Raw genomic sequence first — 27475 nt, 5'->3', positions numbered from 1 at the left:
GTGTATAACTGAGGCATGTTGGCTTAGAAATGTTTTGCATGATTTTCAGTGGGTGTCTAGTCCAGTTATAATTAATGTTGATAATCAGGCTGCAATAAATATAGGAATTAATCCTGAGAATAATAAAAGGGTAAGTAAAGCATTTGGATATTAAATATCACTTTATAAAAGAGAAAATAGACAGCAATGTGATTGTGTTGAAGTATTTAAAAAGTGAACATCAAATTGCTGATCTATTTACCAAATCTTTGGCAAGTCTAAGGTTCTTATATTTTAGAGAAAAGTTAGGGCTGTCTCTATAATGTATTGTGTTGTTCTTTTGTTATTTTTGAAGGGGCGCTTTTACTTACTTTTTATGTCTACTGTAGTAGGGTTAGCATATTTTTTGTTGAGGTAATGTTGCAGGTGGTACCTAGATGTTGTTTTTTGTTTTTATATGGACTTTATTGAAGGGGCGTGTTAGAGTAGCAATAAAGTCTATGGTCTTTTGAGTTTTGTTATGTCAGTGTTGTGTTTTGTCTCGAATAAAAAGATGGCTACCTAATAGTGCATGTTTTTCCTTCGTATCTCAGTAAAGCAGCTTAACTGTGCTAAACCCTGTTTTACTCAAGAATATCATCATATACAAAAGCTAGCTAGTTATAACACAAAAATCGGCTCTAAGATCGATTCGACCAATTCGTTAATAATCGCTAGATGTGACAAAAGATACGTCTTAGCACAGAATAAGTAATAGTACAAGTACAGAAGCTTCACTGCCGTACAAAATTGACGTTTAGGCATAAGAATTGTGCCTACTTTATGCTTCTCTGTCTATCGCATAACTCGTGTTCACTTGCTCGCGGCACGTGGTGCTAGGTTTGCTAGTTGCTACACCCGGAAAATACTAGTGAATTATGATGTAACGAATATTCGCATTCGCGGATATTTGCATTAGCAAAATTTCTGCAAATGTTTTGCGAATATGAATATCAGAAAAAAAACAATTATTAGATAATACATAATCACAATACATTCATTTCTTATGTTTTTTATACAAAAAAATTATTTCGCAATCACATTATCAGTCTCCACTTAATCATTTGGAATTATTTATTTATTTACTTTGCAATGCGTTCGTATCAATCAACTGGGTAATTCTCGGAAGAAAGTACAAACAGAACGCACTTTGTTCGAACGAGACTGCCATAGACAATTTGGCGCCAAAACGAAAAACTGATTATTTGCATTCGCATTCGCGTTCGCGAATGTTCAAAAAATGACATTCGTTACATCACTACTAGTGATGGTTAGAAATGTCATCATCATCAGATGTAGTTTTAGAATAGTTGCACAATTAACGATAACATTAAATTAAATTTACTGCGTATGAACTAAGATACAGACAGATGATCACATAATAAATTGATTACATTGATTACATAATTGATTTACATTGCTTTTGTGATGGCAGCCACATTAGATTTTTTTTTTTTTTGTGTGGACATTGTATTTTCCAGTTTTTTTCGCTCGTTCATTAGGACCAAGACAAAATCTGTATTTAGGCGTAGTAGTAAAACTATTTTAATTTTTTAAATTAATAGGTAGGACAGAAAAATCTGATATTCTTCTTATTAACTAGTAAGCTTATTCCTACCGATAAAATCAGCCGCTTCTATAAATTCCATCCATCGCCCATTACAAATAAAATTACATAATTACTTAAAAATTTCGTCAATTATGGTAAATATTACTAAATTGGCAACACAGATTGTCACTCACTCACCCTCCTGTAGGGCTACTACGAAATTCGTTAATCGAAGTTCGTATCGAACCGTCCCGCTGACGCTAATATTATTTTATACGAGAGTGAAAGGGACGGTATGATACGAACTTCGATTTTCGAATTTCGTAGTAGCCCTACTGCTCCTGCGCCCTTTTTTTTAAGTCTGTTGTTGTTTCTTTAAAAAAATATGGCTCTGTCCATTGGAGGACAATTTTGCCAGTGTCTAGTAGTTTTTGCCGTTGTACGGTAAAAAAATTCTAGAAAACGAAATATGAGAGGTAATGGTGGATGAACGATGACAGCGCCTTTTTTTAAGTCAGTAGCAGTACTAGCAGTAGCAAGTCAGTAGCTTGATGTGACACTTCAAGTTGAAAGACGTCAAGAATGACGGAAAATCTGTTTGGTACTCTGATTAAAACGTTGCAATATTCATTGTTTAAACTACAGTGATAAGGGAAACAAGTCATTTATGAGTCTAAAAAAATAATAATTTGGTTTACTCTTTATTTGAGAACCATAAACTGTATTTTTCCACGGTTGTGAAAATCGAGTTCTATGGACACCCCCCGGTACATATTAGTAATCTGTGCCCGGTACTGACAAAAATAACCTCGGAAAAATAACCGATTTGGTATTGGCTCTGTGCACGACATCAGCGCCACCTAGCGTCCGCAACTTTTTTGGCTCTGATGCTCTGACGTTTTGAAATTTCATCGCGACATTGTGACGAAAATCAAACCTATAACGTATTAATTTATAATACAAAATTACTGTGATACCGTGATTTGAGTGGACAAAAGGTTGTGAATTAATTTTTGGTCATTAAAATTAAATGAGGTAAGTAAAATTTATTCAAAAAGTGTGTTTTATTTTCCTTGTCAGGGTTTGTTTACTTCATGTTTAGTTGTACTTTTACTGTAAAACGAAAAGAAAGCTATCTTATTGTTTTTTTTTTTTAATAATAGTAAAATTATATAATTGTTCTTATATCGCTAGCAATAAATTAAATATCGTTTTCAGATCAAAATGAGAATACAAACTGCTTTGTTAATGACAGATTCATATGAATATGGCAGATGACAGAGCCAGAACTATTTCTACTTTTGGCCACCATGAGGGCTGCGATAGATTTCATCACCCCCACTTAGTACTTCGCACTCTCCCAATAACATTGCATTTCAAACCTTTTTAGCATTATAAGAACTGCGTTGCGTTGCGAGACTTGCAGCTTTTTACCCGACAGCAAGGAGAGGTATTGTTTACATGTAATGTTTTTGATGGGATATTATTGTGGGATTCGTTTACCTACATCGAGTCCGCTCTCTCGTACAAATTTCGGATCGGTCAAGCGATAAATCCGACTTTTCGTCGATGAACAACTTGTCAATGTGTGTTTTGAGTCGTCTGTAAACGAATTATTTGTTATTATTAGTGTTTTTGTTGGATTATTTATGTGTTTACATCGTCATTACAGACAGGTGGCAGTTTTGTTTTTGCATGTAAGTGTGCGGAACTGCACTTGTGTGCACATTCCCCCCCCACAAAAAACGCCAGAACTATTTTAGTAATCTATCGCTACTGCGGGGCTACGACGAAACTCGTCACTCGAAGTTCGTATCGTACCGTTCCTCTTGCTCGCATATTAAATAGTATAAGTGTCAGAGGGACCGCATGACACGAACTTCGAGTTTCGAGTTTTGTAGAAGCTGCTTCCGATCCGATAGGAAGCCCTCGTTGATCTAAACTTCTCGTCCAATATTCCGCAGTGCCTAAATACTAACTACGCACCTTTAAAATTAAAATGAAATAATTCGAAATTTTCTCATTTCAAAATTCAACCAGATTGTGTTTTATTTAATTTATTTTGGAACTATGAATATTTCAAATTGTTTCAGTTTAATTGTAAAGGTGCAACTAGTCTTCGAAAAATGTGTGTTGCCGCCGTTGCCGCTGATGACATGGCTCATGATGGCTCTGAGACGTGGTCCTTGAATGTTGGCCTCTTGGAGAGGCTCAGAGTCACACAAAGAACTATGGAGTGCTTTATAATTATGTTTGGAGTTTCTTTGCGCGATAGAATCCGGAATACGGAAATTCGTCGAAGAACTAAAATCACCGACAGAGCTGTAAAAATAATAAATATGCAATGGCATAAAGTAGGCATTGAAGTGGCAATGGCAATGGATGGCACCGGATGACGAAGCATCGGCAGGCCTTCCACTAGGTTTTTCAAATACCTAATCTTTTGTTAATATCACATAATATTTGAATATCACATACTTAATGTATGTTATAATTAGTGGTTCTTATAATAATTTGATTTTGAGCGTTTAATTCGTTATCTCATTCATTATGACCTTAAACGGAATGTTTGACATAATTACCAAAACATTTTAAAAAGTTTTAAGTTATATTTTATTTTGGTTTTTCCGAAATAAAACATTGTAGGATTTGTAGGTATCTATTAAAAAAACAATACCTAAAATGGTATGTACCTAAAATGTCTTTATGACTAGTCGGTTTTAGGTATAACTCTAGACAGGTACAGGTAAAATGTTACTGTTACTCTTTGGTGGTATTTCTACTAGAAGACCGACTTAGGTATTTTTAAGGAGCGGACAAATTATAATTTCCTAAAATAAGTATTAGAGCCTCCCTCTTCCCTCGTTGAGATAGGCTTATAAAGAACTAGCCGTTGCCCGTGTCGTCGTCTGCAAGTACTTATACATTTATCGGTATCCCGCAGGAGCAGGATCTGTACAATGCAGGTGGTAGGACCTTGTGCAAGGTCCGCCCGGATTGCTACCACCATCTTGCTCGCTAATCCTGCCGTGAAACAGCTGTGCTTGCACTGTTGTGTTTCGGCGTGGAGAGTAAGACAGCCGGTGAAATTACTTTTCATTGTACTATTTTGTCGGGATAGTTTTCATAATAAGTATATCCATGCAAAATTACAGCTTTCTAGCATTGATAGTCCCTGAGCAAAGCTAAGGACGGACAGACTGACAGACAGACATGGCGAAATTATAAGGGTTCCATTTTTGCCATGTCCGAGATGTAGAGGAATTAAGAACAAAACAGGGACAGTGTTCAATAATTATTCAAGCTCGCATCATAACACAAACATCTATTAATAAAATTAGGTAGTTAAAGTCTATACAAATTGCTTTGTTGATGACAGATTCATATGAGTATGACAGATGACAGAGCCTAGATTATTTCATCTTTTGGCCACTATGAGCGCTGCGATAGATTTCATTACCCCCATCTAGTAGGTACTTCGCACCCTCCCAATACTACGATACGAAGTGCAAAATTCGAACTTCGTATCCTGATCCTGCCGTCCCGCTGACGCTTACATCCCATGATTCCACTAATATAATAAATACGAAAGTTTGTAAGTCGGTTTGTTTGTTTGTTACTTCATTACGTCTAAACCGCTGAACCAATTTAGATGAAATTTGGTATACAAATAGTTTGCGTCCCGGGGAAGGACATAGGATAGTTTTTTATCCCGAAAAAATGCACAGTTCCCGCGGGATAGCATTAACCGAATTCTACGCGAACGGAGTCGCGTGTAACTGCTAGTATGTAAATAAAGCAATTCAATATTTAATTGCACATGACGCTATAAAATGAATTATCATATATATATATATATATATACAAATAAACAGAGACAGCATGACAGTTATCTGTTACAAAATATATCAAATGAGTGATGAATGAAACAGGTCCTTTGACCCATTTAAGCGGTAAATATTGCTTGTGTAGCAACACTCGCATAGCAGTGCTATGAGATAGAGCGGGCACGCGCTACACCAAACAGACAGAGAAAGGCGATACGTGGGGTAAGCTGGCCAGCGATCCTCTGTATTGGTACTTTCACGATTCGAATAATTATAACAATTTTGAGGTTTTATAACACTTATTTGGCTTTTAAACGTTTAAATATTGTATATACAACTTAATTGATTACGTATTCTTAGAAAAATATTGATTTTACCATGATTTACCGGAAGAGTTTTCTAGAATTTGGATTTATAACACAGTTGCATTGACTTGTTACAAATACATTACATTTTCGAAACGATACTTCAATTTTATCTCGTGTTTTCCGAGTTTTCCGTACATAATTTGAAAATAGAATAGGGTGAATTTTATTGTTCAAAAGATGGCCACCCCACTCTACTTTGCGCGGCAGCGGTCAGAAGGCGGAGCTTATCGGCAAACTCGCGTCGAGGCTCGGCTCACTGTCAATTCGAGAGCTGCGACGAGTACGCTCGCGTCTATTACGTGGTGTGTTTACAGTGAAGTGGATTCTGTGGTGAGATTATCGAATGCCGTAAAGTGAAAGATAGTGTTGTTTGGTCAAGTGCAACTTATGTGTTCGAAGGATTTTATATGGTGTAGTTAAGTGAATCAAAATGTGTGAAGCACCGTGGTGTGCAAAATTGATTTTTGCCACGTAGTGACGCGAACGGGTGAATGATTCCTAATGTGGAGTTCGAAGCAAGATGGTTAGAGAGACTCGGCACCTGTGGGTTGGAAATTTACCCGATAACATTCGTGAGGATCGAATAAGGGAGCACTTCAAACGGTAATACATGTTTGCTTTTAATAAACAATGTTTATATGTCAATTTGCTAGTCATAAATACTTGTCTGTGCCCGTATTACACGCCCCGAGAGAATTAGGCTTCACACGTTAGTTTTATTTATTTGTTTACATTCTAGCGTCACCTTGAAGGTCTTTCAAAATCATATGAATACCCGCCACTGTCAAGTCAAACATTGTTAACTAGTGATTTAAATATAACAAAACTACCATTACATTGAAGACATAATTGAAGTGATGCGTTTTTGTTCAATAAAATAATATGTGTAGCTAGAGTTTAGTGAATTATCATCGTATTTTGCCTAATCAACAACTAAATTTTAACAGGGAGGTACCTATAGCATTGTAATGTAACCCAAACACATCGCTCGCTTAGGGATGTGGCTAGATTTTCGGTTCATTGCTGTTATGGGCGTCATATCACTTTCTATTCAGTTATACATACACTGCCCTTTTGGATACAAATTTACGACATTACAACTGTATAATGTCGTAATGTAAAATGTATCTTCAATGTCATTTAAATGAGACGACTACGCAAACTGGACGGACGAAAGAATTATTTTAATACGGTTCACAATTTCCATCCGGTCATTGCCATACTCGTATGAGGTACAAAGCTGCCATTGATAATCAAATGCGTAGGTATGGCTATGCATTATGCAGTATAGTTGTTAACGTGGGAGCTCTTAAGAATAATTACACTAAGTCACTCTCACGTTTCGTACTTAGTAGTCAAAAATAAGAAATATTTACTTTTCGATATCTTTGACGCTTGAAAATAATTTGTTGATTTGTTCCCTCGTCTGGTTTTGTAACTGACGTACTTCCTAACCATATGCTTATTTGCATCCTATTTCATTGAAAAATACTGAGTACACTAGGTAGGTACACAGTGATCGAAACACCACTGTCATGGCGCAAGCAAGCAAACCTACCTACGCTGACTTACCATATGTATACATACGTTATAACGACGTCGTCGTTTCGTCCTCTTGTTAAAACACATGGCGTCTATACATAGAAACACGTTCTCTGCTTTTTATTCAGATTATTTTAGAATCAGTATTATAATATTACCTATTCTTAATAGATCAGATTATTTTAGAATCAGTATTATAATATTACCTATTCTTAATAGATTTACCTATTCCATTTCAATTAAATCGAAACAAAATCTAAACAATATAAAATATCTAATATTGCATAAAATAAATGCCTAAACATTTTGGGAAAAGAGATTTTTAGCATTGTTGATGATAAATCTACGTGCGAGTTTCCTTTTACGAGTATTGTCGGTCGCACCGAAAGCAATCAAAACCGAATTTGGCTGGAGTGATTACATTACACATACACCACACTGTTTGATCCAGATCGCCACACAAAATCCCACGAATCTAATTCAGGTTTCGGTTCTCTAATTTAATAATAAAAATAAATAAACGGAAACTCTAATTTAACGCCGAAATTTGGTCGGACAATAGGTATGTACCAGTCAACTTGCCTCACCCTCTCCTAAAATAGTAGGACATTACAAGTATTTTTGCTATAAAATTAGCCTGCATATTGTAGGTCAACCTGGCGGTCTTATCAAATTTGACAGATTGCGTCCAAAAATTTTTTGCTACCAATCCTACCAAAAATAGTAACTAGCCGTATATTTAAAAAAAAAAACTGTTTGGTTGGCCAACCTGGCGCCCATCCGAAATTTGACAAATCGCGGGTAACAATATCTGCTATATATACTAATTGCAAAAAAAAAGTAAGATATTAAAAAATAAAAACAAATTGGCGGGAACCTTGCGAATTTTCAGTCGTCATTTTTTGAGAGTGCGAATGGAATCATCGAGTGCTAGTGACATTTCTTTCATTGCCTACTATTCCTTTCCTGTAATAGTTGAAAGAAAAGCAGATTATGCACCTCGCATTAAGTAATTTATATTGCCCTCGTGCTTTTTAATCGCTCACGAATCAAATCGGCACTCGGTGCAATAATAAATAACTTTCTGCTTGGTGCAACAATCTGCTATTTCTTCCAACTATGCTTTAATTTCATCATAACCGCACTAAATACCCAGCACAAAGCGGGACTTTTCTGCTCTAGAGCAGAAAAAAATTATGAAATTCCTATATTGCATTGTTTTAGATTTTTTCTTATTGCACCACCAAAGAGGTAACACAAATAATTTTGCTATAAAATTAGCCTGCATAGTGTATTAAAATCTAGTGTTAGGTTGCTTAACCTGACGGTCTTATGAAACTTGACAGATTGCGTACAAAAAATGGTTGCTACCAATCCTACCAAAAACAGTATCTAGCCGTACATTAAAAAAAAAACATGTGTTTGGTTGGCCAACCTTGGCACCCACCCGAAATTTGACAGATAGATCGCGGGTAAAAATATCTGCTACTGGCTACTAACACTGCCAAAAAAAAGTAAGAAAAAAAAAACAAATTGGTTTAGGACACACATCATAGGCCCTCTGTCCAACGTAGAACGCTCGTCATACGCATGACATCGTCATTTGACGCGTGTGCAGCTTGCTTTGCTTGCATTCTACGTAGAATGGAACGAAACTCGAGCTGCTTGACGATGCGTTGCATCTCCGTGGACGCAGTTTCGTTCTTTCCCACACAGGATCCAAGCAAGCTGCACATAAGCGTCAATTAACGATGTCGTGCGTTCATTTCATACGGTCTACGTGGACAGTAGTCCATAGACTAAACATATCATTATGCAAGTATAAGGGGCTGTTTCACCATCCATTGATTAGTGTTAACTGACGGTTAGGTGTGATGCCATCTCTATTTGTTTTGTTGGAATAGACGGAGACGGCATCACATTTAACCGTCGGTAAACGCTAATCAATAGATGGTGAAACAGCCCCTAAACCTTATTATCATTAAATTCATTGATATTGTCAAGACAATTATCTTGATGATTATCCCGTGCCACCCTGTTTTTGATGAATGTTTTAATTATCTAACCAGATGCACAGGTAAATAATACCAGTTTCAAGACTTACGCGTGGAATAGGTACCTACATGTTGCTTTGTGCTTTGAACAATCGATGTTGACCCAGAATAGTAAACAGCGATGTTTCAAACGGTTGACAGTTAGGGTGACTGAGCTATTTGTCGGCCATTTCGAGCCTTTTCATTTACCAAGAGTCCCTGAATCAAACATTGCATTTACATACAATGATGTTAAATATTATTAAGTGGTAGATATGTTATTAGCGTACTGAAAAAAGTACAACTAATTAACCACGTGGTGTTACCGAGGCTTGCCTTTTAAGTTTTTCGTTTGGAAAAACTAAAGACAATTTAAGAGTTAAATGGTATTTGTTGTTTTTCAAAGTAATCACCGTGATATGTAATGCACTTTTTCATTCGATCGAACCAGTTTTCGAAACATTTATTCGAGTCCGAAGTCGGGGTCTCCAAAATGGCCGTTTTTTGAAAGAAAGCAAGAAAGGTTTATTTTGGCTCCATAAGTACCACCTAAAACAAAGACTAAAACTAGCACTAAAACTATGTTTTGAACCTATGCCTCAACAGCTTCTTCAGGCGTCCGGTACCGTTGCTTGATTTTTGGAAAAGTGAAGAAATCATTAGGGCTTAAGTCTGGGCTGTACGGCGGGTGTTCCACATTTTCGACGTTTTGCTCTTTTAAAAACGCAATTGTCTGCCGGGAGGTGTGCGAACTCGCATTATTGTTTATTCGTAAAGCAAAGCTTCATCGAAAATGGAAGTCCAGTAATTGCTTGCTTTCCTATAATGCATTTTCCAAATTGCGATCTGATATTAAAAATCGTATAAGGAGCGCGTATGATTGTTACATTTACAGTTTGCAGGAAAGAATAAAAAGTGATCCTCGCGCTTTTTGGATACATATAGGTAGCCTAAAATCAAAAGGCGTCCAGCGTTATATATGACGGGAAAGAGTATGAGGGGAGGAAACAGCTGGTGCGTTTGCCAATTTCTTCTCTAGTGTCTTTATCTAATACACCAGTACTTGATCCTGTTGCTGCTATTAAGTCTGATGGATTACACTCCGCAAACCTTATTCACATTGATATCATAACTCCACAAGAAGTCGAAGTGGCTATTATGAAGCTGGGATCGGATAACGTCGCAGCCTTTATAATAAAAGGGTGCAAAGATTTGTTGGTTCACCCTGTTTATTTCATTTTAAATTTATCACTTTCTAGTTACTCCTATACCCAAAACAAAGGCGCGTTGATGGCCACCGACCTATAGCCATACTATCTGCGCTACCAAAGATATTGTTTTAAATAAGCGGATATCAGCACAGCTAATCCGTATCTAAGTAACGCACAGCATGGTTTTAGATCAAAACGATCAGTTGAAACCAACCTCTTGACTGTTACAAACATCATCTCCAAAATTTTGGATACGGGCAAACAGGTTGATGTCCTCTACTTCGACTTTAAAAAAGCCTTTGATCGCATCGACAATGACATCTTGCATTGCAGAATAAGCTGTGCGGTATTGGTTTTTCGCAGAAACTTCTCAAGCTGTTTGATGGTTATTTGCGTGACAGGCAGCAGTATGTAAAATATGGATGCTTCATTTCGTCATCTTATCCGACTCGATCTGTACCCCTAGTGTAAGTTTTCGGTTACAAAATACGTCTCGATCGCGTTCGCGTTAAAATCTCAATTTGCATGGAAACACGAACATCGCAAACGTTCCGCTAGAGGCGCTGTTCGTGTTTGCATACAAAGTGAGACTTAAACGCGAACGCGATCGAGACGTAATTTGTAACCGAAAACTTACACTACGGGCACTGGTGTTAGTCAGGGTTCTGTACTTGGTCCACTACTTTTTGGCATCATGATCAATGATCTTAAGACAGTCTTGAAGCATTCTAAATGTATTCTTTATGCGAATGACTTAAAGCTCATACATGAAGTGGAGGATACGTTCGACTGCGCGGCATTGCAGGAAGATATAACCTCTGTGTATCACTGGAGCGTCGCTAATGGAATGCACTTTAACGTGGCCAAATGTTTTGTCATGACCCTACAGTCGCACATTGAGACCATTGCATGCTATATGTTAGGGCCGGAAATATTAGCTCGTGTCGAAAAGATGAAGGACCTAGGTGTTCTGTTCGGTACCCGTCTTACATTCCATGACCATATCAAGAACATAGCCGCCGACTGTTTTTAAAAGATTGGGCTTCGTTATGAGGAACGCGCGGGAGTTCCATGACGCCAGTGCAATCAGATTGGATTAGATTAGATTATATTAGTTTAAATTACTAGATACTGCTCTGGTGCGAAGCAAACTCGAGGCGGGTGCTGTTGTATGGAACCCTTATTTGAAAAAGTGCAAAAAGCTTTCTTAAGGTTCATTTACAAAAAAATGTATGGATACCATCCTCTGTTGTACCCGACAAAATTTATTCTTCGTCAAATTGGCTTCAATTCTCTCGAAGTGACATCTTGCGAGGCAATTCAGATTGCCCTGATCTGGTGACGATGCTCGTAAGATTGGCAGTCCCATTTTCCCCAAAAAATCTTCTCAGACCACGTAACCATAGTCTGCTTGCAGTACCAAAGACTCGTACTGTGTCGCATCGTAATTCCCCTGTTATTCAAGCACTAACGTGTCTTAACTCACTTCTGTCATCAGCACCTGAAACTGACCTTTTTTCAAGTCGATGGGTCGAACTTTGTCGTATTTGTCCGAGTTTTTCTGAGGCGATGGATGGAAGTGGAGTTAGTATATGTGTGAACCTAGCATATCAATTTCTAGAATTTAAAAATGTAATTGATGTTCTAGTAGCATCCCGAATAGTTCTACAGTTCTGGATATTTTTTTTTTATAGTTCAGTTCAAATAAAAAAAAACGATTTTATAAAAATGAGATGCTAAACTCGCGTGCACATGTCAGCATCTCAGCAGTTCTCGGTTGCTAGACCACAAATACGTAAGAAAATGCATAGTTCTACAGTTCTAGATACATTTCATAGATAGTTCTGCTAAGTTTAACAAAAAAAAAACTTAAAATAAAAAATGAGATGCTAACTTCACGCGCACATGTCAGCATCACAGCAGTTCTCCGTTGCTAGACCACTAATACGTAAGAAAATGCATAGTTCTACAGTTCTAGATACATTTCATAGATAGTTCTGCTAAGTTTAACGAAAAAAAAACTTAAAATAAAAAATGAGATGCTAACTTCACGCGCACATGTCAGCATCTCAGCAGTTCTCCGTTGCTAGACCACTAACACGTACGAAAATGCATAGTTCTACAGTTCTAGATACATTTTATATATAGTTCTGCTGAGTAAAACGAATAAAATCGTAGAGTTCCTCTATCTAGATGCAAAACAGCAAAAGTTCTAGGTACCAAACTAGAACATACAACATATAGTGATATGATATGACTGTGCAGAGTTCTGGTCAGCATCTCAGCAGTTATCGGCTGCAGCACTACTAATACGAATGAAAACGTAAAGTTCCTCTATCTAGATGCAAAACAGCAAAAGTTCTAGGCTCCAAACCAAAACATACAACATATAGTGATATGATATGACTCTGTGCAGAGTTCTGGTCAGCATCTCAGCAGTTATCGGTTGCTAGACCACAAACACGTAAGAAAATGCATAGTTCAACAGTTCTAGATACATTTCATAGATAGTTCTGCTAAGTTTGAAAAAAAAACTTAAAATAAAAAATGTAATGCTAACTTCACGCGCACATGTCAGCATCTCAGCAGTTCTCCGTTGCTAGACCACTAACACGTACGAAAATGCATAGTTCTACAGTTCTAGATACATTTTTTATTTAGTTCTGCTGAGTAAAACTAATAAAATCGTAGAGTTCCTCTATCTAGATGCAAAACAGCAAAAGTTCTAGGTACCAAACCAGAACATACAACATATTGTGATATGATATGACTCTGAGCAGAGTTTCGGTCAGCATCTCAGCAGTTATCGGCTGCAGCACTACCAGTCAGTATGAAAACGTAGAGTTCCTCTATCTAGATGCAAAACATCAACAGTTCTAGGCTCCAAACCAAAACATACAACATATAGTGATATGTTATTACTCTGTGCAGAGTTCTGGTCAGCATCTCAGCAGTTATCGGCTGTAGCACTACCAATACGAATGAAAACGAAAAGTTCCTCTATCTAGATGCTAAACAGCAACAGTTCTAGGGACCAAACCAAAACATACAACATATAGTGATATGATATGACTCTATGCAGAGTTCTGGACAGCATCTCAGCAGTTCTCCGTTGCTAGACCACTAACACGTACGAAAATGCATAGTTCTACAGTTCTAGATACATTTTATAGATAGTTCTGCTGAGTAAAACGAATAAAAACGTAAAGTTCCTCTATCTAGATGCAAAACAGCAAAAGTTCTAGGTACCAAACCAAAACATATAGTGATATGATATGACTCTGTGCAGAATTCTGGTTAGCATCTCAGCAGTTATCGGCTGTAGCACTACCAATACGAATGAAAACGTTAAGTTCCCCTATCTAGATGCAAAATATTAACAGTTTTAGGCACCAAACCAAAACATAATATAGTGATATGATATGACTCTGTGCTTGATATCTGTGATTGACTCATCTTGATAGAGGATCTTTACGTTTTCATTCGTATTGATAGTGCTACAGCCGATAACTGCTGAGATGCTGACCAGAACTCTGCATAGAGTCATAACATATCACTATATGTTGTATGTTTTGGTTTGGAGCCTAGAACTGTTGATGTTTTGCATCTAGGTAGAGGAACTTTACGTTTTTATTCGTATTAGTAGTGCTACAGCCGATAACTGCTGAGATGCTGACCAGAACTCTGCACAGTCATATCATATCACTATATATTTTGGTTTGGTGCCTAGAACTGTTGATATATTGCATCTAGATAGGGGAACTTAACGTTTTCATTAGTATTGGTAGTGCTACAGCCGATAACTGCTGAGATGCTGACCAGAACTCTGCACAGAGTCATATCATATCACTATATGTTGTATGTTCTGGTTTGGTACCTAGAACTTTTGCTGATTTGCATCTAGATAGAGGAACTTTACGTTTTCATTCGTATTAGGAGTGCTGCAGCCGATAACTGCTGAGATGCTGACCAGAACTCTGCACAGAGTCATATCATATCACTACATGTTGTATGTTTTGGTTTGGAGCCTAGAAATGTTGATGTTTTGCATCTAGATAGAGGAACTCTACGTTTTCATACTTACTGGTAGTGCTGCAGCCGATAACTGCTGAGATGCTGACCAGAACTCTGCACAGAGTCATATCATATCACTATATGTGGTATGTTCTGGTTTGGTACCTAGAACTTTGCTGTTTTGCATCTAGATAGAGGAACTCTACGTTTTTATTCGTTTTACTCAGCAGAACTATATAAAAAATGTATCTAGAACTGTAGAACTATGCATTTTTGTACGTGTTAGTGGTCTAGCAACGGAGAACTGCTGAGATGCTGACATGTGCGCGTGAAGTTAGCATCTCATTTTTTATTTTAAGTTTTTTTTTTTAACTTAGCAGAACTATCTATGAAATGTATCTAGAACTGTAGAACTATGCATTTTCTTACGTATTTGTGGTCTAGCAACCGAGAACTGCTGAGATGCTGACATGTGCACGCGAAGTTAGCATCTCATTTTTATAAAATCTTTTTTTTTTTATTTGAACTGAACTATAAATTTTTTTTATCCAAAACTGTAGAACTATTCGGGATGCTACTAGAACAGCAATTACATTTTGAGATTCTAAAAATTGATATGCTAGGTTTACACACATGCGGAGCGGTGCGGTGCGGCGCGAAGGCGGTGCCGGTTGTAATATTCGAGCTAACATGAAAGAGGGCACACATAACCACCCCACGCGTATTTCCCGCCAACGCTTTGTGTTTTTCAAAAACGGGTGGACCGATTTTAATGCGGTTTTTTTACTTGAAATCAGGTTTTCTACCGATGGTTCTTAGACATGTTTCATCAAAATCGGTTCAGCCGTTTTTGAGATATATTGCACTTTAGAAGTGACAAAGTTGGGGGTTTTCCAACTTTTTGTTGGTTAGGTTATTAAATTTATCAGAACTATCTGTATAAAATGTATCGAGAACTGTAGAACTATGCATTTTTTTAACGTATTTATTGTGATCTAGCAACTGAGAACTGCTGAGATGCTGACGTGTGCAAGAAATATATATATCAAGCTTGTAGAAAATGATATGCTAGGTTCACAGTTTCACACACATAAGTAGACCTGTTGAATGTTCTCTTAAAGTTAACGGAAATCAAAAATAATACCGTGTACGTATATGAATTTAACGTTCTGTGGTAGAGCTCTAAATACTTTTCTTAACAAATCTATAGGTTTCCTTATTTTTATTCTGTTAATTTTTCTTTCTTGCTATGACCTTTCAAATGAAAATTACTGTTGCTATGAGCAATATTCATGCAGCAAGTCAGTCTTGATATGTTACGAATTTGTTAACGTTTCATCACAACGTTCATTTTGTGTGCGATTAGACATATATATATTTATCGTAAACAGTAGCGTTTAAATAGAAAGGGTCTTGAACAAATTGTCTAATTTATGTTTATACGCGTTGAACACGCGGAGGGGACACTGACATTAAATAAAAGGGGCCGATGGTTCGTTCAGCAGCTGTTTTGTACTTCACGAAAAGGTTACCGTTTAACGTTTGGCTGGCTAGGCCGTTGTTGTGCATTTTACTTTTCTAAAACCTAATCGATGTATGAATTAGGCTTTGTTTCCTTGTTCATGTGTATTATCTCTTAAAAAGTATTACAATAAACAATGAATTATTTTTTTGTTCTTTTTTACGACTTACGATATTTTCTTATCTTCTTGTATCATACTTTTGCTGTTCCTATCTAGATAAGAATTATGAGATAGGTAAATCATGTCACGCATTGATACCTACGTGTTTTTTAAGTCGGCTTCTAACAATTGCTAATTAGCAATGTTTTCGGAGACGTTATAAGGTATTAAAAAATACGATTCACTCCGTAGCGCGTGCTTAAATCATCTTGGCACGTCAAAAATGCATCATGCAACAATAAAGTTCCGTTTCAATGGCAAAGTGTACGTACAGTTTAATGGCAAGCTGGCAACTTCAGCTAACGCCCTACCACTGTTTTGCAATGTCGCGCTCCAAAAGCAGCATGGCTGCGCGGGCGGGGAGCGTTAGGTCGTCGAACTCGCCACGAGCAAAAATATACTGACGAGAAGCTATCGCTTAACTCTGATCTAAACATTCTAAACTCTCGCATCTACACGAACCTCTAGCGGTAGCGGTGGTGGCCACGTGTACTCGTGATTTCACGGTCATGTTTAATATTAAATTTCGACTTAAATACATATTGCACGTTTCATTAAGCACAGTTAAGTAAATACAGTAGAGGAAATTAAATGTTTTGACCCAGTGGCCTTTTCGAAGGAAAAAAACGTTCTAAAGACAGCTGAAGCTATCGAGGAATAGTCATTTCTGTTTTATTGTAAACGGTTAGACTAGACACCCACCGCAGTATTATACGATCTAGTTTGCTTGCTATGATTGCACCTTATTTTGACTATATAAGACGCAGATGTTTTATAGATGGTATGGAAAGGATATTATCTTGTGATTGCATAAGGATTTCTAAATAGCGTGGAAATGGTTTTTATGTTACTTTCATCAATTGTTTAAAAACTATCTTTAGTTTCGTTTTAGATCACATCGTAAAAACGATGTTTTGCAACTTGAAGTTAAATTTATTCTTCATGCAGGCACACCCCAGGCCAAAAGTATGGAAACGAAAGTTTTTTTTCTTACAGTGCTTTCATTGGCATTGTAGCAATTGTAGCATGGTGCGGGTGACACTTGATGCACGTTTCGTTTTACTCAAATAAAGTTGCGGCGGTCTAAATATATGGAAGTATATTTCAGTTGTAGCCTGACAGACAGGCGTAAAATATTTGAACATAAAGAACTACATATGTTATACGAAATAAATTTAACCTATCAGATTTTTATAATCAATTAATTAAATTCAAATAAAATTAAGTGAAGAAACGTAATATGCATGTAACGTAACACTAGAGACTCGTTTAAACGTGATGGGACCTAATGGAATATTGATTGGTAAGTAACGATTATTCTTGCAAACACCGTTTAGCCTTACTTAAGTGGCAAATAACATTCCAACCTAGAATTTCACTCATATTCCAATCCAAACAAAATTAGTGTAGTAATTGGATAAATGAGAGATTAATTATGATAATAACCTTAAAGTGCTAAAAGTGGCTCCGAAGCGGTACCGTTTCGTGTGCTCTGCCTACCCCATTTGGGAATACAGGCGTGATGTTTGTTTGTGTAATTATGATTAAGATTTTAAATTATTAGTTTTATGGACTCAAGAAGTTACAAATCGATCTTTTTAATTGTCTTTCTACGAGTGTTGAATTTACAATTTTATTAAAGAGAATTTTAGTTATTTTCTTTTAAAATCTTGTTTTTACTCTTGTTTTTGAATCACAGATAAAATACAATCACGGTTTTTTGTCATTGTAACCTTGTTTCCACACACTTTTGGCCTGGGGTGTAGGTATTTACGTATTAACAATACAATATATACAATAACTCTTTTTTGAACACCAACGCATAGTAAGTAGTACAGAAAACCTAGGTAATAGAGATTTACGTTTATTTTCGGTGTACTACCTACTGAAATTATGATAATAAATAATAAATAAATAAATAAATAAATCTTACTTAAAAGGAAAAAGTAACACATGATGCCTGAACTAGGATAATCCTGTGTTTCAGGCAAGAAAAATTAAAATTACATTAATGTCTAAAAAATTAACACTTGCATAAAATTAAACAAATCTTGATTTTAATACCTAAGATGAATTATAAAATGTAACATTATGGTATTTGTCATTATATGTACCTACCTATCTACAAAAGAAAATAAAAATGTTTTTATTTAATGGTTGGTGTATCATTGAGAGTTGACTTTGGACAGAACAGGTCAAGCTAATATTGATACCACAAGTCAATGCCCACGTATCTATTGCGAATTGCGACTGAAAAGCGCTTCCATTTTAAAAATGTGCTGCGTGTTTCATTGCGATAAATTATTAACACGATGGGGTACTTAATGATGATGTAGAATTAGGTATGCAATACAATAATCTGTTTTTGTTATGTGTTTTATGTACAATAAAGAGTCATACATACATATACAGTATACACATACAATTCGCATTATGACATACCTACAAATTTTACACACTAATGTGGCGCCCTTCCTTTCAAATTTATTTAACCGACTCGTTTTGTTTGTACGGACCCGGGCCCACTTAGCGTCTTTCGAGCGTCGTCGACTCGTTAACGCCCGCGCAGCGCCGACGTAACGTTCACGTTGCGCCGCCGCCGCGACGCTAGTGGCGTCTTTCGGACGCCAGCATCTCGTTAACGCCCGCGCGGCGTCGACGCGGCGTCAATAGGGGAGGGGCGCTGCGCTGGCGCTGGCGCTGGCTAGAGCTAGACGGACAGTTCGTCACCTGACGTCGAGGCGACGCTGCGCGGACGCCGCGTCGACGCTGCGCCCAGGGACGCTGGCGGCCGAAAGACGCCACTGGCGTCGCGGCGCCGCAACGTGAACGTTACGTCGACGCTGCGCGGGTGTTTACCCGACGACGACGCTCGAAAGACGCTAAGTGGGCCCGGGCCCTACGATATAGATAATTCTGCTATTGCGTAGTAGGCATATCCTAAAATTCATGGGATTCAAGATCCTAAAAATCAACTAGCTTTTGCCCGCGGCTTCGCCCGCGTGGAGTTCGGTTATCGCGCGCTGTTCCCTCGGAAACTGCATTTTTCCGAGATTAAAAGTAGCCTATGTCACTCTCTGGCCCATAAACTATCTCTATGCCAAAAAACACGTCGATCCGTCGCTCTGTTTCGACGTGAACGACGGACAAACATACATACAATCACACTTTGGCATTTATAATATTAAGTATGGATTGAAGTGCATTTATCGCTGCCCGGATGATTTACCTACCTACACGCCCGATAGTCAGAAAAATGTTGATATTTTTGACAAACTAAAAGTTGTTAGCTTGTAGAATGTCATATATCTCCTGTCGAATATGATGTGATACTTATCGCATGAAGTGTCTATAAGTAAGTAAACACCACATGATGCTGTTGAGTGTAGACGGTAGCTTTGGCCACCCTCGTCTATCGTCTCTGCTAGCGTTGCTGCCTTTTTAGATAGATACGGTGAGTACGATGAGATAATCTACTATTAAAATGCTCTGTTCAAACTTATGTAGTTAATAAAATCATTTAATCAGTTTGAACGACCAAAACTTAATATACCGCACGTTAATACTGAACCTAATACTGCGCATGACCCGACACACACTTGGACGGTTTTTTAATTTTTATTTATTTATTGAGAAACAAACAGTCATATATAAACATGAAATTGTAGACAAAGAAATACAAACAGACCTATAGTTTCCTTAATTTTTTTAACATATAGTTACACAAACTACCATTCCGTAAATATAGTTAATTAAAGCGGGATAAAGAATGATCTATGACTTTGAGTAAGAAGGTAAAATATGTTGAAATATTTGACGTCAAAGTTTTATTTAAAGTACATGGCTATTTCCACAAGCAAAACCTTGGTTGACTGCCGGCCGTGCGGCCGTCCCGTTCAACTGCCTTCTCTGCCAGGCCAGCCAGTCAACCGATAATCAACTCGCTCAAAAACAAACGCGCGCCAGCTATCATGTTGGCTGCTGTTGAGTAAATGTAGTTGTGTGGCGCCCGGCGAGAGCTGGCAACGCCGCGTTGCTCATGGCTTTGCGTCTGTACTTACCTACCTACCTACGTGTTTTTGTTCGAGGAATCCGTACGTAATCTTGATATTATTATTGAGGAGACGCCGTTTCATCGGCTACATGACATCGCTGATGTTAAAATTTAAACAATAGTTTTATAGTTATATCGCAGACTGTCGTTATTCATATTGTTCTTTCTTTATTTTGCTAACTTCAAAACATTAGGTGAGACTGAGATTTAAATACTAAATAAATATTAGCGTACATGACATTATACAACAACGACTGACAAACGTCTAAGTAGTGTGTGACAGCGCTCTACGAAGCCGAAATTAGCAGTCTCCAAAGACCAATGTGCAATCTTTATTGCCGGGTACTGTACATCACTATGCCGTGCCACAATTAACTGCAAATTAGCTGATTACTGTTATCCAATTCTTCTTAGGTACTTACATTGTTACATAGTACTTGGGCGAACTCGATGTTTGCGAATTTGTAACAACGCTTTTTTTCCCAGAGACAAGATTTAGGTTGTTCGACTTTGCTCCCCCAAAAACCCCTACACATAATAAATTTCGAAACTATTCTCAAAGCGAAAATTAATAAATAGCATTTACAGGATTCTGTCTAATATACCATAAATATATTTTTTAATAATATGTTTTTTATAGACAAACACTTAAAAAGTCATCAAGTGATACTGTTAATTCAATGCTATTAACGGTTTATTTACGAGTATTCTTACGAGTATCTAAGTATTACCTAATATCTTAGTCACTTAAGGTCAAAAGTGATTGTACCTACTGCAAAATTGTAAACGCATTATAAACATAACCTAATTAGATTTTTTGTTTACACATCATGACTGCATTTAGTCTGCAGTGCTCTAATTAAGGAATTATTATTAGTGGCATTCCATTTGTATGTACTCGTAAACCAGCTGTTTTTAATGCCTACTGTCTGTGAACCTCAATTAGCGTCTTTTTTTTAATGACAAGTCTAATATCGAGACACATACAAAGCATGTTCAAGGACATCGCTATCTTCATGCCGGTGTCCAATAGTAGCCCTGGTTGATTAGAACAGAACGAGGTCTACCAAATGGCATGCTCGGCGCTGCCATACTTTCCACCGCGATCAATGCCAGCCGGTCGCCCTCCACAGAGGGGCTCGGGGTGATGCGCACAACTCCATTGCGCCTACTTTGCTATCGTATGGTATGACTCCATAAATCCGCATTTTATTTGCGTGTTGCTTGGAGAATGTTCGACTCGCAACACTACAGTCAAATAATAAAATTAAATTCAGTAATAAGTAGGTACGTATTTAGTACTTCAATCCATGTTTTTAGTGATAAATGTTTTGCATCTACCTATTGTTTTCAGTTAAATGAAAATCACCCTTTAAAATAGCTGAATGCTCTGTTTTTAGAAGCCGTTTTACAGTTGCTATTATACAGTGCCAATCAAATGATTCGATAGGTTACCTATACATAATATAATAGATTTGTCATTCGTGTGCCGCAGTTTCTCATATCAATCGTTTGACCTTGAACAAAAATACTAAGAATAATAAGTAAGTTTAGTAGGTACCTATACAATTGTAGCTAGTGGGAATATTTTGACATTATGCTGGGTTGAACTTTGAAATGCCGCGAGATTATTGAGGTTGATATTTCGAAAGTGTACCTGATGCACGACTTGAACATTTAATTATTAGATATAGGTATTTACTTGTTATTTATTATTCATGTTTTAGTTGGATTCATTGTTCACAGATGATATCAGTGTTATTGTTATTTAAAATCGATAATGACGAGTTACGTCGACTTCAAAATGGTTTTCAATTTAACATAGCATAGCAAACAACATTTCATCATGATCTAGTGTCTCACTGTTGGGCAAAGGCCGGCCACTCGCCACTTCATTCCTATTGTGTACATGCTCCAGCCTAGCCATTGCAATGGAATGCGTTCTACTTGGTTCAACACATGTTTTCAATTCCCGAGTCCCTTTGAAACTTTCAGTCTTTTTGATTCCTTTTGTCTTTTTGAGTGACCTTTGTTCTTCATCCAAAGACAAAGTTTGTGAAAATAACTTCGGTCGGACGGACATTAACCGCATCCTGAGCACGGTCGCTCACCGTTGGGGCAGCCCACTAATAAAACATTGGCTGAGCCTAAATGCACCAGTCGAGACTTACGTCGTTTATATAGGACTTGACTGTACTACTAACCCTTAGTCTATAAGAATGACTGTATCTACTAACAAATCTATGGATTTAAATCTGAAATAAATATTATTATTATTATTATTAAAAGATTATACGAAAAGGTCGATGACTAGGTATTAGGTATAGCGTAACAATCTAACAATGAACAAAAAGATTGCTCTTTCTCAGTATCCACGTACATACCAAATTTTCGTCATGGCATTTTCAATACAGTGTTGTATCTAGGTGTCATTCAAGTCTTAAGTCTGAGTTAGTAATCTTGCAAAAATAAATAGTTTGAAGATTCCGGCTTCTGGCGTTATTCCCTGTTGTTAGTTTTAACTTTCTCGAGAAACAAAATGTCTTTTGGGTTTATAAACAGATAAGTTAAAAATGGATCTTGCGCATCGTATTGAACAGGAGTCGTTATTCGGTGTGGAGGGTGGGGAGGGTCGGGTAACGTGGACACAGGGTGTTTGTAACATTATTATGCAACGTGAAAGTTGCCGCTTGGGACCTCGGGGTGAGAGCGAGGGCACCACCCTGTGCAGTATTGCTCGGCCCCACCCACGCCCCCTCGCTCTATCGACCGGCACTGGCAATCCGGGCCGCCACGGGCTCGCAGAACTGTTCCGACCGAACTGTACCACCTATCCCCTCCTCCAATACCGCGGAGATCTGTTTTATCCTATTCTACTTACTCTAGGCGCGCCTTCCACCCCCTACCTCGATCCGGAAATAAAAATGCGGCTCACACGGTTTATGTTCTTCAACGTCTTTAAATTGACTGCCATCGATTAAACAGAATTCATTTTAATTACTTTTACAGTTCCGCTAAGGTACAAAGTAGGTACACATACTGGTGTATAGTTTTTAACCAATTACTTTATTGTTTTATGCAAAAATTGGATTTAGTTTTTTTTTATGAACAGTGAAGTGAACAACAACGTAGTGTGATGTCCTCTCCGCCTCCACGTCAGTGTAATCAAATAACTCTGTTATAAGGCAAATATGTGGTCTACCACTAAAGTTGATAATCGTTTGCATGTCATAAAACAATAATGCCAATAGATGTCAACTTGAAACTTGAAACTGCGACTTTAGCGACATATTCATTTGAAGGAACTTTTTTAAAAATTGATAGACCACTTATTTTGCTGATGGTACCTGAGAAATGGAAATTTTACAGCAGTTATTTTTCCTATCAACAAAACCTTTCTTATGTTTAATCCCATGGAATTATTTTTATTACAGACATTTCTTGCTATCCTTTTGCTCAATCCATTGACAAATTATAAGATAAAAAAAATCTTCGAATTTTGGTTCAGCGGGCCAGCAGGAATATATACATAATCAATCATGGTAGTCCTGCGGCAGTATTGTCTAAGGCGCGGATGTTCGCGATCGTATTGGCCATCTCCTTCTATAATCATCCAATACCGTGTGGCAGAAAGAAGTGGTTAAAAACAATCGTGATTAGAAGTGCGTTAGACAATAAGGCCCATAGCACAGTTCTTAAAAAAGTTAAAAAGGAACATTTTATCGAAAGAACACTTTTCTTGCACGTGTAATTAATATATAATACGAAAAAAAGAAACGTAATTAACGAGTTCCATTCTCCAAACTCAAATAAGCTGGATCCTAAAAAGGCTGAAGCGGCCTTAGACTACATAATCAGTAATATAGAGTAAAACTACAAAATTAAACGTTGAACCCACGATTATAAGTCAGGAACGATCTGACTGTTTCGTTCTTTTCGGAAGTTCTTTTTCAAGGGTGAATGCGTTCACGACGGTGGCGGCCCCCCGCACTGCTTCACGAAGGCATGCTGCTCGTGTGGAGATTTTTTGAATACCATCATGTAGTGGCAGCGATTCGATACCGCATACGGATATTCTAACTGCAGCACCGACGCAGTCTCCGCCGCAAAGTAGTGCGAGGGGCGCCACCGCCATGAAGCTAGAAACACCGACGGCGGAGACGGAGCGGTGCGGCGTGGGGCGGAGGCGGTGCCGGTTGTAATATTCAACTAACATGAAAGAGGGCACACATAATACCGCGCGGGAAATAAGCGTGGCGCGGTATTCTGTGTGGCTCCTTTCACGTTAGCTCGAATATTACAACCGGTACCGCCTCCGCGCCGCACCGTTCCGCCTCTACCGTCAGTGTGTTTCTAGCTTGACCGCACTCCTTTTGAAAAAGATTGGAACTAGTCGGACCGTATAGTTAAATAAATCACTAGCCGTTGCCCGCGACAAATTTCGTTTATCGCTGTCCTGCGGGAACTATGCAATTTTTCGGGATAAAAACTATCCTATGTCCTTCTCCGGTATTTAAACTATCTGTGTACCGAATTTCATCTAAATTGGATCAGAGGTTTAGACGCGATGAAGTAACAAACAAACAGACTTTCAAACTTTCGCATTTATAATATTAGTAGGATGTCTGACGAGATTTTAAGTAATATTAATGACAGAAGCCTGATAGATAAGACGAAGATGAGAATGTAAATCTTCTGTCTGGCCTCTTATTTATTTAGAGGGAACGGTGAGCTGTCCACTGTGTATTTTATGCGATGAAGAAAGTCCTTTCGAAATACGTATGGAAAAGCCAATGTACCAATGTACCATCTTAACTCATATATCAATATCAGTCACAACACTCAACAAGCAAGAAGTACAAGTTACAATTAGTTATCTGTCATGTCAGAAACTGTTTGATGCAGTCTACAGCCTCTTGAATATTTATTCAATATTATTTACTTTAATTAATCATCACTATTCAATTAAAGCCTGGTAAAATGGACCTGCGTCCCTAGATTTCACGGAGCAATCATAATCGTAACCCTCCACTATCCAGATAGTGGTTCCAGTACTAGCTATATAAATACATGTAACTAAACAGTACTGGAAGCACCGAAAAGACAAGACTTTCATATCACAAAGCTTGTCGTTTCACATGAAACGAACAATGGGTATTTTACAGTGCATTGCATAGCGACATTAGTGACGCCTTACCAATCAGTAAAAGGAACAAACATTCACTCGTGCATTTATAAAACGCTTCGAGGCGTAGGTGGTTCAAGTTTCTAGCGAGCGAGGTTGGCGTACCTAACTGCGTATTTATTACGTTACGAAATTGGTCATGGTAATAATGTCGTTTTTGGATACTTATTATGTTACTCCTATTACGTTCTTTAAACGGCTTTAATTAAACAATTGTACTTTAACCTTGCAGATTTGTTTTATAGGCAATGTCTCCCAACTCTGCGAGAAGATAATCTTAAAGTTCACGAGTGTGTGTGCACGCGCGTGCGCGTTTGCTAATCTTTCATACGAAAACGGCTGGACAGATTTCAATGAAATTTGAATCCGGATCTCTGGAATAACACATAGGCTAATTTTTTTTTTTTTTTTATACGACTGGATGGCAAACAAGCAAGTGGATAAAATCCCCGAATTACCTTAGAGACATGTGGCCCGGGTGCTTTTATGCAATGCAAATCTAGAGCACGGATTACTTAATGTATGGGCAAAAAACTTTTCCCAAGTATCACATCCCAAAATATTTTACTCAAATTATCATTTGGCAAAAACCATTTGCTAAAAAAACATCGCAATTTTACAGTTAATATTTTTTTTTTGGCAAATTATTGTTTCACAAATAATTATTTAGTCATTTTTTCATATTACCAAGTATTATTTAGTGAAATGCATCGTTTGGCATAACGTACTCTTCCGAAAATATCGCATGACATAATATTACTTTTCTGGGAGCTGGGGGCCTACCATGATCTTTTCATAAACGATCCAAACGCAGAGCAGTTCAATTTAGGCACCTAAACTGAATCGTCGAAATTGGTACCACGACGTTTATTTCTCAGAGCTGAGTCTCATAGGTTTACAAGTGAATGAAAGAGCGATATTGTCTCTGGTCCGAAACTGAAACGCTAAGTCGCGAAAGGGATGCCGCTATATGCAAACCAAATATTGTATACTAAAACCTCTTTATTTTGGAAAACCATAACTCTATGTCATTCCTTGTTCTTAGCAACCGTTGTGTTGATTACAATAATAGCCAAGGAATACAATATTAGCCAAAAGAAAACGTTTGCTTAATAAACGTTTGTCGTAATAAAATTTGACAAAGTAAAATTATGCCAAATGATAATTTGACCAAATAAATAAAATGCGAAATGTAAATGCTACAGATTCGTTTGGGAAATGAAACTACTGCGATAAGTTTTTTGGGAAGTGAAAATTGGCGAAAAATATTTTGCCGAAACGGCAGTACACCATAGTTACACCTAGTAAGGAAGTGCCACGAGAGTTGAAGTGAACACACAGCTACAAAAACCTATTGCACATAAGGACAATGAATGAAATTGAGTGAAATGTCAAAACCCTGCTGTCATTACACGACATGTTCTTGTGTGCGTGACTTCAACACTGGTGGCACTAGGTATAGAATTTATGCAAACTTCCGAAATTACAATTCAAAATGCCAGATTCGCGTCAGCGCGAGCAAAGCCACGGGTAAAGGCTGATAATATGATAATGAACTGAACACATAAACATATAACTATTTATACACTTATTCACTGGGTTTTTTGTATCATAACATAACGGTTTTACTGGCTGCTGACGCACCGACACGCACAAGCAAACAAACAAACGATACCGCTGCAAAATAATAACATCCCTCCATCGACTAGCTACTTAACATTTTCTGCGAAATCGTAATCATACAGAATGTTTAAGTAACAATACTACTATTGATGCGGTATATTTGTATTTCTCATGTTTAGTGATACGAGTCATTCGACCCACTATCGATTTACGAAAGAAATTATAATACCGCATACGTTGGTGAAAGTTGAAATACTTGATACTTGTGGATCAGCCCAGAATGTCAGTGAACAAGAATTGAAGAGGGCAATGACCTATGCTATTACTGGACTTCATTGTCTACTTGCAAGAAGCTACATCATTAAGATT

At 37.6% G+C, this 27475-nt stretch overlaps 1 protein-coding gene across 4 annotated transcripts in view; it reads left to right on the top strand.

The window, feature by feature from the left end:
- The first annotated feature begins 6021 nt into the window (after window positions 1–6021).
- spen (spen family transcriptional repressor split ends) overlaps window positions 6022–27475 on the top strand; it is a 117254-nt gene continuing 95800 nt past the window's right edge. For all 4 annotated transcript variants that reach the window (XM_074105467.1, XM_074105466.1, XM_074105465.1 and 1 more), the window contains exon 1: window positions 6022–6365. In XM_074105467.1, the coding sequence (XP_073961568.1) occupies window positions 6283–6365 (83 nt within the window). In that variant the 5' untranslated portion in view covers window positions 6022–6282. The remainder of the gene's footprint in view (window positions 6366–27475) is intronic.

The sequence above is a fragment of the Choristoneura fumiferana genome, chromosome 23, assembly GCF_025370935.1.
Source record: "Choristoneura fumiferana chromosome 23, NRCan_CFum_1, whole genome shotgun sequence".
NCBI classification, from domain to species: Eukaryota; Metazoa; Arthropoda; class Insecta; order Lepidoptera; family Tortricidae; genus Choristoneura; species Choristoneura fumiferana.
Note: the sequence above shows the minus strand (reverse complement) of the source record. Positions and strands in the feature narration are given on the sequence as shown.